This window comes from Pavona decussata, unplaced genomic scaffold, assembly GCF_977016875.1.
Source record: "Pavona decussata unplaced genomic scaffold, jaPavDecu1.1 SCAFFOLD_105, whole genome shotgun sequence".
Taxonomy (NCBI): domain Eukaryota; kingdom Metazoa; phylum Cnidaria; class Anthozoa; order Scleractinia; family Agariciidae; genus Pavona; species Pavona decussata.
In genome coordinates, this window is record NW_028145519.1 from 1,276,928 (window position 1) to 1,295,690 (window position 18,763).

The 18,763-nt window shown below is 39.0% G+C and overlaps 1 protein-coding gene across 4 annotated transcripts in view; it reads right to left on the reverse strand.

Annotated features, from left to right (window-relative positions):
* The window catches only part of LOC146471294 (uncharacterized), a 130,782-nt gene that overhangs the window by 40,426 nt on the left and 71,593 nt on the right, over nt 1–18,763 (reverse strand). For all 4 annotated transcript variants that reach the window (XM_085120980.1, XM_085120979.1, XM_085120978.1 and 1 more), the window contains exons 69-94: nt 17,615–17,740; nt 17,239–17,364; nt 16,621–16,746; nt 15,458–15,583; nt 15,255–15,371; nt 14,616–14,741; nt 13,930–14,055; nt 13,458–13,583; nt 13,039–13,164; nt 12,498–12,623; nt 12,271–12,396; nt 11,816–11,941; nt 10,873–10,989; nt 9,984–10,109; nt 9,783–9,899; nt 9,031–9,156; nt 8,115–8,240; nt 7,545–7,670; nt 6,808–6,930; nt 5,719–5,838; nt 4,856–4,978; nt 3,451–3,576; nt 2,621–2,743; nt 1,419–1,541; nt 1,119–1,241; nt 337–459 (exon numbers count right to left, since the gene is read on the reverse strand). In XM_085120980.1, the coding sequence (XP_084977106.1) occupies nt 337–459; nt 1,119–1,241; nt 1,419–1,541; nt 2,621–2,743; nt 3,451–3,576; nt 4,856–4,978; nt 5,719–5,838; nt 6,808–6,930; nt 7,545–7,670; nt 8,115–8,240; nt 9,031–9,156; nt 9,783–9,899; nt 9,984–10,109; nt 10,873–10,989; nt 11,816–11,941; nt 12,271–12,396; nt 12,498–12,623; nt 13,039–13,164; nt 13,458–13,583; nt 13,930–14,055; nt 14,616–14,741; nt 15,255–15,371; nt 15,458–15,583; nt 16,621–16,746; nt 17,239–17,364; nt 17,615–17,740 (3,225 nt within the window). The remainder of the gene's footprint in view (nt 1–336; nt 460–1,118; nt 1,242–1,418; nt 1,542–2,620; nt 2,744–3,450; nt 3,577–4,855; nt 4,979–5,718; nt 5,839–6,807; nt 6,931–7,544; nt 7,671–8,114; nt 8,241–9,030; nt 9,157–9,782; nt 9,900–9,983; nt 10,110–10,872; nt 10,990–11,815; nt 11,942–12,270; nt 12,397–12,497; nt 12,624–13,038; nt 13,165–13,457; nt 13,584–13,929; nt 14,056–14,615; nt 14,742–15,254; nt 15,372–15,457; nt 15,584–16,620; nt 16,747–17,238; nt 17,365–17,614; nt 17,741–18,763) is intronic.

The window sequence follows — 18,763 nt, forward strand, 5'->3', positions numbered from 1 at the left end:
TTCTACTAGTACTACAGAAGCATTTTATCATATAGGTCAATACCAAATCGTTTTAGAAAATAATCGACCTTTTTTGTACCAAAGCACGCTATCGCCAGGAGAAACAGATAATTTGCTAGTCATAACAATAAAAGATGTACGTTTTAGGGACATTTGCAAATTAAAAACAGTTTTCACTTGACGAATCAGAACTGAAGAATAGAAATTAAAACTCAAATGTTGAAATCCCAAGCCAGTGGAAGTCGTTCTCACAAACGGAGGAAGGCATGCATGAATGAATTTAACTGGCAAAACTTGGGCTCACCTCCTGCTTTTTTGTATTCATAATCTACCAACCTGTGCAAGTCGTTCCATTTCCGGTAAATCCGAGCTGACAAGTACAGTTATATGAGCCTTCAGTGTTGGTGCAGTCAGCGTTAACATCGCAGTCAGATGCGCCAGCTTTACACTCGTCAATGTCTATGGCAAAACGCAAACGAACAACCGGAACTAAAACAACCGGCTAAAATAAACCATTTCTACTGAAATTCTCTTCTTAAAGGATTGGACTCTGGGCTATGCGATTAAAGCAATCAGGCGTCTCACTCCTGGTTTCTATCGGCTTTGATAGAAACCTTAAACATGCGGTTTTATAGCGGCACACGCTCGCAACCCAACCACGACATGACTAAATGAATCAAAATTTATATCAAAAGGCACGCGCACACTTGTAACACTGGAGGTCGAATTGCCGCGTAAAATCACGCGAACCGGAAATAAAACCTGCAGAAAACATTTGTTATTATCTCAAAATTTTACGCCGTATCCTATCTTGATTTTTTGCATGTATACGACATTCAGTATGCCACATAAAAGAGCAAAGTTTGGGAAAAAGTTATCCATTAAATTAAGGTGAAAACACAATAAAAACGATAGGTCAACGACTTTGTTTTTGAGATAATTTGGAAAACCTGAGAGGTCCTTTTGGGGAGCTGACCTGTTTCCATGGTAGCCGCTATGACGTCAGAACTAGGTTAAAATATCTAACACGTATCACCCTCCATTCGGCAGCAATAAGCAAATTTCAAGCACTTAGGTTTCCTAGGTTCTCTCTAGATCAAGTGCTACTAGATACCCACCGTTGCAAGTTGTCCCATTTCCAGTAAATCCAGATTGACAAGAACAGTTGTAAGAGCCCTCAATGTTGGTACAGTCAGCATGAACATCGCATTTAGGCTGTCCAGCTTCACATTCGTCAATGTCTGTAATTAAAGAAACAACCCAATGAACAATTAAAATAATTACAACAGGAAATTGAGTGGGACGCCGAAATTATACCAACACCAATCGTAGAGGTCATTGCACGCATCTATTTTTATGCAGTAATTTACAAAAGTCCTTTTCTTGACTGATGCGCTTCAGTTTCTTATACACTGTACCTTTGCATGTTATCCCGTTTCCAGTAAAACTGGTTTTACAACTGCAGTTATACGAGCCTTCAGTGTTTATACAATCGGCATTGACGTCACAGTCTGTGTTTCCTGCCAAACACTCATCAACATCTAGGTGAAAAACAAATTCATACGATAATAAAAAAAGAAAAGAAAACGAAGCAAATAAAAAAAAAAAAAAAAAGGAAGAAGAAGGAAAAAAAAGAAAAAATGGAAAAAAGGAACCCAATCGGACTGAAGACTGAAGTTTGATCGGTAAATGAATGAATGAATTCCATTGATTGCCTAATTGATAGGTTAATGCTTCATTTTTTCCATCAATCAATCAATCAATCAATCAATCATCTGTTTACTCGTTCGTTTCTTCAGTGATTCCATCGTTCACTGAGTCATTCTGTTACTGAGTGAGTCAGATAGACAAGAAGCTAATTCGTAAACATTTTTAGGTCGGATATTTGCCCCCATACCATTGGCCCTATATTAACTGTAAATAGTAACCAGTTGGCCGAATTTTAGGTAGGCATATATCTCGTCATTATTTATACCTAAGCGAACAGCTCCAAGGCGCCCAAACCCAGCTCTGCAGATACACTAAAATTTTCTTTCGACTTCTAAACATTCTTCAGTTTCAGAGCAAGGTCTGTCGCAAAGGCGTAAGGCAACAGATATCAGTGAATTACACCTCGTTACTGGTTTGCCTTGCCTTAAGTCCTGGGTTCGGTTGTATAAAGCACCTTAAGATAGTAGGGGTTTTAGGCAGTCGTTCCCTGCTTTTAGAAGGATTTTCTCGGGCTCTTGTTGTGTTGTCTATCCTTAATAAACTGCCTTCAGCCGATTGATCCAACATAGAACTCGAGAAAAGCCTCCAGAAGGTAGGGTACCCGATGCTTTATGCAACCGGACCCTGATTCTTATTCTAGAAGTGGACTTTTAAACTGTAACGGAAAAGAGAAACAACAACAACAACAACAACAATAACCAAAGCAACGGTAACAACAAACAAAAAAAGTATACATTTTAGTGCTCCCTCGTATTGAAGTAATCAAAAGTAACCGCTTATAGATTCTACTCTTTAGAATTAAGCAAGATTAACCTAGAAAAAAAAAGACGGAGTTGTTATTTCGCCGGCATCAGTGTTCAATTGAAGCATTAATTATGATAATACACATTTTAACGTTCAGATCACACACCAGTACAAGTTGTCCCATTTCCGGTGTATCCAGGTTGACAGGTACAATTATATGAGCCCACGGTATTGGTGCAGTAAGCGTTAGGATCACAGTCGGTAATACCAGCGGCACATTCGTCGAAATCTGTAAGCAAATTCTCAAATAAATATTCCAATTATAGAACTCTCGGCTGTCCCATTTGCCCACTCACAGTCAAGAATGCGATAAAGTCTCTTCCTTCCTTCAAAAAATATTGTTGTCATTATGTCATTCAAAGCCAGCCGATCTTATAATTCTTGATTATCAAAGAAGAAAATAATTGCAGCAGATAGAAGTACGCCTCTCTCAAATACATTTCTCAAGAACGAGTATAATGACTCCCTTCTTTTTATCTCAATTTTAAAGTAAACATAAATAGGTTAGTAAATTGAGCAAAATCCTATTGCAATGTCTATTTCAGGAAAATGTCCTTAAACAACTTGTATTAAATTTCATGTTGTGCTTTATTGCTAACATCAGATGCTATAATAGTGTTTCAAACTAAATAAGAAGTCGCGATTCCGATGGCGCAACCTTCAATTGCATGTAACTGGCTCTTTGTATTCCCAACTTTGCATCGGCGCAGCCGAGCTTTTTAACCAACAGCAAGGTGTTTGGAAATCGGGTGAAACGCTCTTTCGAGTGTTTGGTATAGCTTCTCAAACCATTAATTATAAAAAATCAAAGCAAACGCTCACCAAATGCTTATGATAACTAAGATCACATTTCCATTGAAACCTTGACGTAGTGCTTTCCTTTGTTTTTTTTTTCTCACGGATTATTTATGATTTGAGAAGTACGTATTGACAAACCTGTACAGAGTCCTTGTTCGTCCTGTTTATACCCCTCAGTGCATCTACAGTCATAAGATCCATCCGTATTTAAACAGTCAGAGTTGGCAGGGCAATTGGCCGAACCATCTTCACACTCATTAAGATCTAAAGACAAATTTACAGCGTAAACAAAAACTACTATTCTTCAACGTAGGCTTTTGATGTAATATATCAAACACGAAACATAGCGTTTCATCACACACAAACACCGGGAAGAGATTATTAAAAAAAGCGTTCTCTAGTTAAAAATTGAAAAGGTATGAGCTTTCGACAACCGTCCTGCTGTCTTCAAAGGATAAAATATGAAGAGAATATCAAAAGAGGACTAATAAATACAAAAAAATGTACAATGTAGGTGATAAGTGTGAGAAACATTATTTGTTAAGAAGAGTACGGTATTGATTGGGGAGTGGGCATGAGTTATTGTCAGCGTCAACAGTTTTCGCGGTATGCCAGGACTCAAGGGTCTTAAGGTGGCGATAATTGGACTTGTCAATGATTGAGGCATTCTCAAAGTCAATCTGGTGGTTTTTGGACCAAGCATGATTAGCCACATTAGAACCTTTGGCGCACATTTTCACGTTTCTCACATGTTCCTTTTTCCTGGGGCTAAACGACCTTCTAGTTTCACTAACGTAGCTCCACGAACATGTGGTCTAGGGAATTTTGTAGACAACGTTGCGATGATCTACTTTTTCAGGACGAAATTAGGGAGCCGGGAATTCTTGTTAAAATGTTTTTAGAGGTTTATTGGTAACTTGTGTGTCAATACCTTACTCTTCTTAACAAATGTTTTTCACACTTATCACCTGCATTGTACATTTTTTGTATTTATTAGTCCTCGTTTGATATTTTTGTTGTTATTATTATTATTATTATTATTATTATTATTATTATTATTATTATTATTATTATTATTATTATCATTATTATTATTATTATATTTCTTCATATTTTATCCGTTGAACACAACAGGACGGCCGTCGAAAGCTCATATCTTTTAAATTTTTAACCAGAGAACGTTTTTAAAAAAAATAATCATCGTGAATCCTGGTTACGGCTCTTCAATTTTCTTACCGAGAAGAGAGTTGGAAATACGACGCGTAGCGGAGTATTCTTGACGAACTTAAAGGTTTTTTATATTTACCAAGAACAAACAACTGTTGTAGGAGACAATACACGATTGTTCTTTATAAGTGAGATAGAGACTGATTACAAAACACAAGCCAATCAACACACACGCGCGCACTATGTAGTTATTCCTTAACAGATGCAAAACCAAACATGTGGCCTTCAGTTGCTGGCATAAGAAGTTAAATCGCGTATAAAAATGTCATATTTTGACTATCATCCCTCAGTACTTCACCACCACATCAAAACAAACCTGTACAAGTTTTCCCATCTCCTTCGTAACCCCTGATACATCGACACACATACAGACCAACGGTGTTTGAACACAAGGCATTCACGTGACAATTCGCCTCTCCATTACTGCACTCATCAACATCTGTTGTGTGAGAGAATGAACAGTAAGGCGAACATGCTCTTCCAAACGATTCGCATATGCCAAACGAAAACAAGAGTTTATAATGACATCTTTTATAAAACGCCTCTAGAGCACATTATCATAACAACGATTGCTGTAATCAGCCATTCTTATAAAACAAGGAATGAGAGATGGCGCAGTGATGAGAAGCACTCACCTCACATCAATGTGCCATTGGTTCGCTTCCCAGAGTTGATGGCTAAGGTCACCCATGAAGTGTTTTTAAATAAAAGAAGTCGTTTCAAAGATTGATTAAGGTGTATATAAAGCACATTAAACTTGGAGACATCCGAGGAAACGGGATAGGCAATGTGATAGAAAGCTTGGTTTGTGTGTGATTTTTATATTCTGAGGAAAAATTGAGTTGATCGGGCGATCAGAAACGAAGCATTTTATGTGAGTGGCCTCAGGTGAGTCTGTTGTTGGTTCTCCTCCTTTGTTCCGATATTTTTTTTCTCCGTGTATGCTCCGGTTTTCCCCTTTCCCCAAAAAAACACTATTTCCAAAAAAATTCTAATTATAATTGGATAATGTCGACATTCGGCATAAAACATTCAAACATCCCCTCATTTGTTACGCGAGTTCTCGAGAAGAGTATAACATGGTCTCAAAGCTGGCTTCGGTTCAGTATGCGTTTGCATTTAAACCAAACTCGTATTAGTCGTATAATAAAGTACTTTGTTTTATTTTGAACGTAATACCTTGACAATTTCCTGGCTCTCCAGTGTATCCTGGGCCACAGTTGCACTGATAAGATCCAACCGTGTTCACACAAGCTTCATTCGCTGCGCATGTTTTGTTTTCCCGGCATTCATCACGATCTGTTGAATGGTTAAGCTAGTGAATCCCCTTTCTCGCAAAACTATTTTGTAAATATCCGCACCTGTTAAACACTTTAATTCAGAGCTATGGCCCTTTCGTACTGTTTAGGAACAGCCAACAGACAATTTTGTAGTATTGCACATACAATGTTAACAAAAATGTCAAAGCCAAATTATTTAAATGAAAAAAACAAACAAACAACAACAACAACAACAACAAAGCTGCCGAGCGAAAAACATAATATGGCTAATTATTATTCGATAAATTGTCACTATTTCCAAATATTGTCAGAAAGGTCTCAATGTAATGGCTGTTATCCTCAGGCGACACTGATACTCAGCCGACGAGGCCTTAGGCCGAGTTGTCTGAAATCAGAGGATATTATGTTATAAACTTATTTCTGTCAAGGAAATAGTAATCGCTACTAAACAGGCCACTGTTGAATTATATAAGTACGTAGGCCTTTTCAAAAACCTCCATGTGCTTACAGAGCAGTTTTCATTTGAGTGTCGTGAAAGCAAAACCAAGGCAATTCCAGAAGAATCATAGCGCCAAACACGGGGATAGGACGGACAAAAACCTTCAGCCAAACAAACAATGGAACAAATTAACAAGAATTTTGGTTGGTTTAACAAGCTAGTCACAGTTTAAATAAAACCCAATCGAGGACAATCGAGCAAATTGCATAGGGCTTTCTAAGGCCTTCTAACGTCCAGAAAATAAATAACCAATAGAAAAGGGTGAATTTTAACGTATGTCGGACGATTGTGCTGGTTGAGAACTTTCAATCGATTGCAGTGGTTGTTGACTGTTGCTCGTTACACATGCTAAGACTTGTGAGGTACAGGCGCGACAGGTTTTGACGGATGTTCATGATATTGGTAATGATAATGATGATGATGATGATGATGGCAATTAGTATTCACAAATTTTCTTCACAACAAAACGTGTGGATCGTGTTGACATACCTACGCATGTCCTGCCATCACCTTCAAAACCCCGGATGCACCGACACACGGAACTTCCGGGGGTGTTGGAACATAGCGCACTGACATGACAAACGTTTTCTCCATTTTCACATTCGTCTATGTCTGCACAAAAGACAACAACGTTATTTTCAAGAGAAGGAGATTTTCTTGATCTTAAAGGCTCGAAGGTGGATCACTTACGCAGAGTTCAGAAGAAAATTGAATTTTAAACAAGATCAGCGCAGTTCGCTATATTTGTTAGCTCCAGTAGACGCCTTTAAACGTGGCCCTCGTGGTCTGCACCTCATCCACAATTTTAACAGGAGAAGTTTTAATGGAATAATGTAAAAAAATAATTTCGGGTCTACGTATTTGGTTTAACCTTTTTACGCGCAATTACTTTGGTGAACCAAAACCAATATTGCATGATCGCAAGCGTCTACCGCACCGGAAGGCATTTAACGGTACTCTCGTCGAATTCTCATACGTTCTCTGTGTCGTTCACCGTTTTTTTATCGGCTATAGGAAACCTTTGGTTTTGGTTTTACGACCTTTAGTTGAAAACCGCTCTAATACAGTACGATATCACTTAACCATGGATTGGGTCGCATTAACCATGATTTTGCCTTGAACAAGGCCTCACAGAGAATCCTCTTAAATAATTGGCTCAAAATGTTTTGTATGCAGTAAGGCTCCCTTTACCTCATTTTATTATTCCGAAGAGCTTCGCATTTTACCTTTACAAATTCTCCCGTCTCCTTCATATCCTCGAAGACAGCGACATACATAAGATCCTTCGGTGTTGGAACAAAGGGCGTTGGAGTCGCATTTATTCAACTGATCGCTTTCGCATTCATCAACATCTACATAAACATAAAAAGAAAGTTCGCTTGTAAGAAACAGAGATTTCTGACCGTGGACAGGTGGAAGATTAAAGGTAGAGAAGGTCGCTTACGGCAGGCTCCCAGAATAAGAAACTATTCAAATGGGATTTCATTAATATTGTCGATAATGGGAATGTTTGATTAAGAAACTGGTCACAGCGAGAAGCAATTCAAGACCGGTCGGTGAATCATAGGAATATGATTCGATGTTTTCAGTGAGACCTAAAAACAAACAAACAAACAAAGAATAGAGAGAAGCAGTTGCATAAAATTATGGAGTGGTGTTGTTCAAGTAAAGGGGGCAAAATTTCAAGTCAGATAACAGTGGAGTCATAACCAAAAAAAACAACAACAACAACAAAACAAACAAACAAAAAATAAATAGCAGTTGTACATCACAATGCAATAAAAATAAATGTTTACCTGAGCAGTTTTTACCATCGCCCTGATATCCACTGAGGCAGCGGCAAATGTAGGATCCGTTCGTGTTGTTACACATCGCGTTGGTGCTACACTCGTTTGACTCGGGTCTGGCACATTCATTAATATCTGTAATTAAGGGCAAGGAATGAATCTTTTTTTTTTTTACGAGAAGGTTGAAAAAAAATACTATTTAAACATGTGAATCAAAATACATTCAAACAGCACTCTACATAGCTGTCCCATTTATCCCGATACTTTGTAGTTTTATTTCACAAGAACCACTTTATACACCATCATAAACAGCACCAAAGGTAACTTAAAGGAGCCCTCCATTCCCTCATTTTTATCCGGTTAATACAATCAAATTTCTATGGCCAGTCGGTGGTGGTATTAGCTGAGTTACCGCACTGTTCTGTTAACAACTCTCACGTCACATGAACACAAGTTGGAACCACAGTGAAATTAGGGATCTTCATCAGTAACGAGGACAAGAACACCAACAAAACGTAACTTGAAAATATAAATTCACACTATTTCAACTAGTTCAAGGTTATAATTATTCCAACTCGTTCAACTTGCATCGATGTGGCTTAACTATCCAGGAACTGAATTGTCGATCATTGTCAGGAACAGCCTTCAAATTAAGAAGAGGATGAAACATTCACCGTCATGTGCTCACCTTCTCCAAAGTACCTTGAATTTGGTATTTCACGTTGTTATTTTTTACAAAGGACGGTAAGAAAAATGTACCGGAATACATACAACTCGTACAGAGAGATCGTTTTTGCCCATTTAATATATAGTTTTGTGATGTTCTCGTTGCCGTCCCCGTACCACATTTTTGCGGCCTACCCTTGACGCAAAAGAAGGAAGGGTGAACAAATAGCAAGAATGGCCAATTCACTCCACACATTACCTTTGCACTTTATTCCATCTCCAGTGTATCCGCTACGGCAGCGACAGTCATATGAACCTTCAGTGTTGGAACACAGGGCGTTGGCAGCGCACTCGTTTAGCTCAGTGTTCTCGCACTCATCGGTATCTGAATGTGTAGGTAAACAGCAAACGATTTTAATACATTTTTAACAAGCTGTTCCTATTTTCTCTTGTTATCAATTATTGTTATCTCTTCGGCTGAAACATTGGACTTTTGAATAAAATATTGTGTTCACCATTATTTGTGATTTGGTTGTAAGCGACAATAAAAAGAACGGTAATCCGCAAAAATGCATTTAATGACCAATATTCATTGGAAAGCAGATAAGACGCGAGAGAGGAAGCTATAGCTTGGTCTGACAGTAACATCGTCAGGCATATAATCAATACCTCGACTTTTTCTCGAAAAACGTCAAGATTCTTGAGGGACAAAAGTGTTTTCTTTGAAGTCAGGTTTGGGTGTAAAACATCAACGATTTCAGATCAAGAGCAACGTTTAGGAACTGAAATCTATTCCCAAAAATCCTCGTGCTTCCAAAAAGGAGGAAATGAAAAAAAAAGGTTTTTGCGCTTCGAATTATAGCCTACAAGGACTTTATTTGAATTTTGTCCATAGAATGATACCTAGAAATATCCATTAGGCGCGCGCACTAGATTTAACGCAACTCCACCTATACTATCACAGTACTTCCAAAATCGTACGATTCGTGAAAACATAACGATACAACGAACCTGCACAGCTGTAACCGTCTCCTTGGTAACCAGCGTTGCAGCTACACACAGGACGTCCATCGCCTTCTTGACAAAACGCGTTTGGACCACAAGACGGAAAACAACCAACAGCGATGGCTGAAATGTTTAAGTATTAATTACATTCTGATCAGAATTTATCAATAGAAGAAGCGTTAATTGCAGCCATAAACATTTATTTACCTGCACAAGTTTTACCATCGCCCTGATATCCATCAAGACAGCGACACCCATACGATCCTTCAGTATTGTTACACGAAGCGTTAGAATGACACTCATTTGTTTCAGGATTTGCACATTCATCGATATCTGTGATTAAGCGAAAGCAGTGTATCGTATTAAAATGCAATGTTTCACTTCAACAGACAGGCTAAACTGGATATCCCTATCACGTATTCTCGGGATCAGGAAGAATGGTATAGTTGGGGGGGGGGGGGGGGAGGGGGGTTCGGATGTTCGCCCTTGAGAAATTTGTCACAGAGCTCTTAAATTATAGCCAATTCAATGGATTTCGTGAAGGTAGTGGTTAAATTAATATTTTACAATAACTAACAAAATTCTGATTGGCTGATTGGCTGTTAGCAATGGTTTATAAGAGTGCAGACAATAAAAATGCTCGTATTCCCCTCAAGCCCCCAAAAGGGTCGGCGGCAGTTTTCTATAGTCTGTACTCTCATAGACCATTAAATGACGCCAAAAAATGTTCAAAATTTGGCAGTGGGTTTTGAAGATTTTATGACGTAATTTTATGGTCTATGAGTTATGGTCCATAAAAAAACTGCCGTCCATTTGTTAAATGGTAATAGGACTAAGTGGGGTTCAATTCGGTCTAAAATTATACTACTTAATGAACAAAATCGGGCGACTGCGTTGCACGCACATGCACGGTCCTATTAATGCTCTAATCATGACTTCCGGGAGCCAATCAGTATTATGGGTAGGTTTGGTTTGGCGAATGATCGCTTTCAGGTGGTTCATCGGTATTCTAACATCACGAATGTCAAGCAGCCTACCAGCCAGTGAACCTTTAAATTGGTATCTTACCGAACTTAACTACAACTAACGATTGTACCTCTACATGTTCTCCCGTCTCCGGTATATCCTTGGTCACACTGGCAGAGATAGGATCCTTCAGTATTGGTACATGTGGCGTCTGAATCACAGACATCATTCTCACACTCATCCACATCTGCGTTTTAACGAAAAATGCAGTGAAAGGCCATTATTTTTTTATGAGAAGATTTGAGTTTAGATTGTACTTTCAATGTACTTTGACTTGGTATCAAGGACAATTAAATACAAGACACTGGAAAGCGTTCTCTGCCATGGCATCAGATTCTCACCCTGGCCAGTTTTATTTGCAAATTGTCCTTTCTTTTGTGCTTTTGAAAAAACACATATGGACTCTGGGAGCGGGGAAACTAACTTAAACCATTGATTCGAATAGCACGTTACAAGTTATTAAAAATAAACAAACAAACAAACAGACAACAAATAGCAGAAACCACCGACAAAGTCACAATGTACAAAACCGTCAAAAGAAAATTGATTTTATTGTGACTGGACGCAAAAACAAGTCATTTTGAAGTTTTGCTTATCGCTAGGTATGGCGGCAATGGAATTAAAGTAAAATTTTTATTTTCTGCAGGTACTAAATTTATTGAGGTTGGTTTACTTTATTTTGTCCATGCCGCCTAATGCTACCATAACATGCTTAAAATATTAACACTGACAGTAAAATGGCGTCGATCTGCATATCGGTTCGGCCGTCGCGCTGCGAAAACCGAGATGCCTCTCTGCTCCAGTAGTCCTGCATCTGGTCTAAGCTCTATTTTCACTGGACTCTGGTGGCCTGCAGCTCCACTGTTTTGTTGTTCGTTCTGTTGTCCTCTCTACCAAGAGTGTGAGACGTTGCAAACGGTGCAGGTCATCCCTCAAAGCTATGACATAACAACTGAAAGCAACTTCCAAGATGTCTTACAACTTTAATTTAAAGAAAAAAAAAAAACATTTACCTGCGCAGGTTTTGCCGTCACCCTGATATCCATCAAGACAGTGGCATGTGTAAGAGCCTTCAGTGTTGTTACACACAGCGTTGTTGTCACAATCATTTGATTCAGAACTGACACATTCATTGATATCTGTAAGTAAGGACAAGTGATGGAATGTGAGGTGGAGCTGTATTTACGACAAACAGAACAGAAAAATAGAAACAACAACAACAATTTTTTTCTTGGTTCTCGTCCTTGCTCCGAGAGGTTTTTCTCTCTCCTCGAAAACCAACATTTCCAAATTCCAATTAGATCTGGATTATTGTCAAGCACTTTATCATGAGCCTCTGCCTCTGGAGATTGCGTAAGCACTCCCCGTGTTATTGACATGAAATAAATTACTTTACTTTAACTTTTAACAATGAAAACCACTTCTCTGACAAACATGCAAGTCAGTGAAACAAGAAATAACTACTTACCTGAGCAGTTTTTACCATCGCCTTGATACCCTTCAAGACAGCGACAGGCATAAGATCCTTCAGTATTGTTACACTTAGCTCTGCTGTCGCAGTCGTTTGTATCAGGGCTTCTGCACTCATCGAAATCTGAAAGTGAGAACAAGTGATGATGGATGATGGATTTGTTCACAATAACCACAGACTACAGACGGATAAAGACACACATCCAATTCTTTTATGATACGCACCTGTGCAAGTTTTACCATCACCCTGATATCCAGCAAGACAGCGACACGTGTAAGATCCCTCAGTATTGTTACACACAGCGTCGGTGTCACACTCGTTTCCGTCAGGAATTGCACATTCGTTGATGTCTAGTGTTCAGAACAAGAGATTTTGAAGGGATTGAGTAAGGTAGAGGCTTTAAAAAGCTAACAATTCTACTTCTGGAATCACATTTATTCCACCGCGCATGTGCCATACATTAACATTCAAATCCTAGCAGTATGTAGGATGTTTGTCCCATGAACCTAGTTTAATGACCTTAGTTTCCACGAGTCCCCTGAAGCTCGGTGGTAGAGAATCCAAACCAGTAATTGGAAGGTCTTAGGTTCGACTCCTGATGGTTGAGCACTCGGATTTCCTCTTTCCGAGTATGCCCGTGAAGAATACATTATTTTTAAACAAAGATGTTTGTGAGTTGAATTAGTACCCATGTCCCACAAAATTCGCACGAATGATCCATTGCAATGATGATTCACCCTACTCACGTAAAAGTGACATATTTACCTGTACAATTTCTCCCATCGCCCTGGTATCCATTACGACAGCCACAAACGTAGGATCCTTCAGTGTTATTACACTCGGCTTTGGGGTCACACCCATTTGACTCAGGATTTGCGCATTCATCAATGTCTGTAATTAGGGATAATTTGTAGAGTCATAAAATCCTGACAGAGGCTATTCGTTATCATCTTTGCTCCGTAAAGCGGCTAACGTTTATTTTCTCCAAAATCGTATCAGTGATAAGGGTTTAAACTTGGTAAAAGTCAAGTTTAAGGTAGATTTAGTCGACTAAGGTCGTATAATAAATGACCGTAATTGCTTAATAAATAGAGGTTTGAATTTCTTACGAGAGCAGGCGCTCATAGAGATTCAGATATTCCGTTAGTCACCCTATATCTGTAATGTCATCTAATCCATCTTACCTACACAACGTCTACCGTCTCCCCCGTATCCTGTGATACATCGACAGACATACCATCCCTCGGTGTTGGTACAGATGGCATTGGGGTCACACTCGTTTGTCTCATTCCGTGCACACTCGTCAATGTCTGAAAGAGATATAACACGCATGGGTGTTTTACATTGTTTTTGGAAGCAGCAAGATTTCATATCGTAAGAATAGGGGCTAGCATTTTAAAACTCATACCAAATGCTAGCAAAACAACCCATTGTAAAGCGCACGTTTTCAAGCATGGCCAGCTGCAACAATCACTTTCTTAGAATGTCAAACTATAGCCATCAGCATGCATAAAGAGGCGTTTCTGGAACGCGACTGATTGCTGTCGAACACTTACTCAATCTAGTAGTCTTACTCCAATTTAAAAACACTTACGCTCTACTTAACATGAGATAGCATAATAAGAGAATTTTTACTGAAGCTAAATAAATCTTAACCTGTGCAGCTGATGCCATCACCCAGGTAACCATCTTTACAGCTACAGGAGTACGACCCATTTGTGTTGGTGCATTGAGCGTTTAGCCCACAGTCATTGGTCTCAGCACTCGCGCATTCATCTACATCTAGGTTTGTAAACGATAATATATGTTAGTGAAAACGTTTGTTAGATGGAGCTGGGTCTTATTTTTTTGCAACAATCGCCTATTGTAAAGAAACATTATTTAGGATACATCTTCATTTAGGAGCGCTTCGTGAATTTGTTGAGATCCGACCAATTCGCGTCATTTGAATTATATTTTAAAACAACGTTTTATAGGTAAGTAGGGATCGTTTTATCTCGTACAAATGACTCTGTTATGTACTCCAGAGAGTTGGGAATTCAGTGAACGTCACGAGAGGCTGAAGATTTCAACACTTGCTTACATAGAATTGATCATTAAAAGGCGTAAAAAGAACATCGAGAAAGTTATAAATGCATGCAAAATCGAGAACTAAAAACGGCAAGGGCTGAAAAGGGAAAAAACGAGGATAGTTTAGATTTTAAACGGACAAGATCATGTTTGGTGTTAGTGGCAAATGATGAGTGATGACTTTACTAGTGCAAAACGTGACCTATAACGTTACACAGTGTTTGTACAAAGTAGTATACAGCGATGTACATTGTGTATAGGGATGACCTTACCAGTGCAAAACCTGCCGTCTCCCTGGTAACCTCTGAGACAGCGGCAGATGTAGAAACCTTCAGTGTTGGTGCACAGGGCGTTGTGGTCGCACTCGTTAAGTACGTCATTCTCGCATTCATTAACGTCTGGATGTGATAATGAATATGAAAATGAATGTGCATATGTACAAGAGCCAAGAGCGCCATTGATGTTAGTATACAGACTGCAAAACAGTTAGTTTGCTATTAAAATTCTTCAAGGGAAACACGAATCACCAAAAGGGTGACCTTGCTATTTGCCGAAAGCGTGGATCCGGTAAGCGTAACGGATATATTTTAAAAAAGGTTTCGTGGCGTTTCAAGGACAATTTTGAAATAAGATTGGATGTCACCTCGCGAAGAAGCCATTGTATATTCGTTCCAGGGTATCCTCACTTCACAAGTAAACGCATGAATATTACTACTGACTGAAGTGATTCTTTTTGTCCTTAATATGGGGACGAGGTCGGGAAGTTATTCGAGTTATCCGGGCCATTTAAATTAACTCAAAAAAGCCAGTCCAGGCAGGAATATCAAAACCCAGAACTTGCTTATTAGGATTGTTGTTATCATCACAGGAATATATTCAGGCTAAGATTACCAATATGTATATTGACCAACCTGTACAGATGTTTCCGTCACCTTGGAAACCAGAATTACAAACGCACACAGGACGTTCACCACTTTCTTCACAAAAAGCGTTTGGACCACAAGATGGAGAACAACCAACAATAATGGCTAAAGGAAAAAGCAACAAGTGCTTAGTAATCTGGTGTTCCTTGGAAAAACGTGAATGACGCATTAGAACGAAAATCGGGATGTACCTGTACAGTTTTTCCCATCGCCCTGATATCCGTCAAGGCAGTGACATACGTAAGATCCCTCAGTGTTATTACACGAAGCATTTGGGTGACATTCGTTTGTTTCAAGGCTGGCACATTCGTCAGTATCTGTAATACATAATTCAGAAAAGAATGTGAATTTAATGTCATTCATTTAAATTACTGTAATATGCCGCAAAAGCCGAAGCAATGATTTGCAACAAGTGACATTTGTTGCTTCGTCAGATAATCAATTCTCACTGAGAATTGAAACAAAATAGTGCTTAAACAAGTAGTAAGGGTTTAAAAGAGCTCTAGCTTATCATTCCAGCTTTGACTTCTTAATCGACAATTAAAAAAAAAACGAAAATGACTGACATGGCCGGTAAACAACAAGCGTCTTTTGCAAGGCCATTACTTCTAAAATACATTTAATTTACGCGCTGGACTCTTGCTTGAGGGATAAGAAACTTGTATCTTATTTTTCTGCGGTCATAGTTTGTATTTTTTGTTGTTTTGAGATAAGTCATATACAGTGGAACCTCGATTTTACGATATGGCAAGGGGACAGCAAAATCATATCGTTAAATCGGGATATCGTTGTAAACGAACTCTCGCTTTATAAATAACTGTTGCCGGGCCATAGCATGTTGATCGTTAAATTGAGAATATCGTTAGATCGACGATCGTAAACTCGGGGTTCCACTGTATTGATTTCAAAGACTGATTGAGCCAATAACGAGCCGAGCTACGACTTATGGATGTTAAAATGTGCATTTAATTTTAAACCCAAAGGCTGTGGAATGAAGGAGATGCCGCTCCTGATATGGCTGGTTATCTTGTTTAACTCTTTAGGCCCTAATAGTAACGTATTCTGGTTACCAATTTTTCACATATTTCTTATGGAACTAGTTTAATGACCTTAGTTCCCACAAGTTCCCTGTAGTTCAGTAGTAGAGCATCCAAACCAGTAATTGGAAGGTCTTAGGTTCGACTCCTGATGGTCGAGCACTCGGATTTCCACTTTCCGAGTATGCCCGTGAAGAAGACATTATTCTTAAACAAGATGTTCGTGAGTTGGATTAGTACCCATGTCCCACAAAATTCGCATGAATGATCTATTGCAACGACGATTCTCCCTACTCACGAAAAAGTGACATATTTACCTGTACAATTTTTCCCATCGCCTTGGTATCCATTAAGACAGCCACAAACGTAGGATCCTTCAGTGTTATTACACTTGGCTTTGGGGTGACACCCATTTGACTCAGGATTTGCACATTCATCAATGTCTGTAATTAGGGATAATTTGTAGAGTCATAAAATCCTGACAGAGGCTATTCGTTATCGTCTTTGCTCAGAATTTGTTTAAACATCAGGACATTTTATCTTCAGTGATTCTATTCTGTATTATCATGACTCTCATATTTACTCAAGCAGTCGGTTATTGCAAGGAGAAATTAGAAGCTGATTCGTATTTGGCCGTCAAGGGTTAAGGGAACGTAATGTTCGTACAGAATGAAAGATAATCCGAGTATGCTCATTGTGTCAAAATATGTAGACAACAAATGATCTATGAACTGGAACTATCAGCAGGTACTGGGATTCGGAGCTAAATGTTGCCAGAACGTTTTTAACCTCTTGCTAAAGGAAGTGTAGAAAGGGCACTAAAGGCACCACCATCTAACCCCCTCCCACCAAAAGACAAAACCGTTACAACAACAAACACGCTATCAAGACAAAACAAAACAAAAAGGAAAACCGTTTTGCAAAGGTTAACCCACCTGCGCAGTTTTTACCATCACCCTGGTATCCATTACGACAGCGACACACATGGGACCCTTCAGTGTTTGTACACAGGGCGTTGGGATCACAGTCGTTCGCCTCAGAGCTGGCACATTCATTAATATCTGTAATAAAGGGAGCAGGAAATATCTCACATTGAGGTGCGTGTTTCAAATTGCCGTAGAAGAGATAAACGAATAGCATTGGAGATCTTCAGCACTTTCTGCGGTCTTCAAATAAAACATGTTAAGTACTACCTAAAGCTACCGCGTTTTCCTCACAAATTCCTCAAAACTACATTCCAAATCTTGTCTACTTCTGACTTTGGCCGCTTTTACGATTGACAGAGATCATATAAATTTAACTCTTATATACCTGAACAATTTCTGCCATCTCCAGAATATCCCTTTTTACAGCCACAGTCGAAGGATCCCTCGTTGTTGGTACACAGGGCGTTGGGGGCGCAGTCATTTATCTCATCTCTAGCACACTCATCGACATCTGCAAATTCATTAACAGGTATTGTTATACCGATGGACAATTCCCGTTCAAAATTTACGTGTGTACATTGGTTGTTTACAGCGTCCTGCTAGAACTCCTTGACATATTTATGTATTTATGTATTTACTTATTTATTTATTTATTTATTTGTTTATTTATTTATTTAGTCCTTGCAGAAAAGTTAAAGGAAATTCCTGCCACGAAGAAGATTTGGAAAGTGATGTAGATAGCACGCAGCTCCTAGAGCATCGTTGGACCTGTATATCACGCAGCTCTACTGTTTCAACTCTAGTGTCCATTATCTGTGTAGTTTGTTCACTACTCCACTATTGTTTTTCAGCCAATCCTGTGAGCTGTTCTAAGAGCTATGAGGTGGCCGAAAATATGATTAATTATCATAAAATTTGATGAACTTTTGATTTAGATTTCTCCAAAAATTATTAAATGGTTTTGAGAGGCTATATCAAGCAGTCGAAGGAGTGTTTCATCCGATTTCTAACAATCTCGAAGTTTGTTTAAAACAGTTTCGGCTGCACCTCATTTTTTTTAACCCTCCCCTCGGTGTTTGGTAATCGGACGAAACACCCTTCATCGTGTTTAATATATTACCTAAAAGCCTCCCCCAACTTCTATTTCGAAATTTGTTTGACGAAAATGGCATTACTGACAACGGAAAAAAACCTGGGGCTTTCGGATTCGAGAATCGGTGAGCCCACATTGAAATTTAGAAATACTGGTTCGTGAGGAGGGCGAAGAACCTAAGAACCAACCCTTCAAGCAGGGAGAAAGGAAACTCAGGATACGATTCTCTTTTGTCACGGTACCTTTAAATCCTTAAGCAGGCGATAATCCATCGATACTGTTGGAATGAGCTCCTTAAATTAGTACAATGGCCAGGTTTGAGAGCCGTGTCTTTTAAAATAGCAAAGACACAATTCGATTAAGTCTGCCAATTCTACAGACGCGTATGTATGGAGACATGCAAGTTTTGTCCGTCTCCATACAAAAAGGTCTGTGAAATTT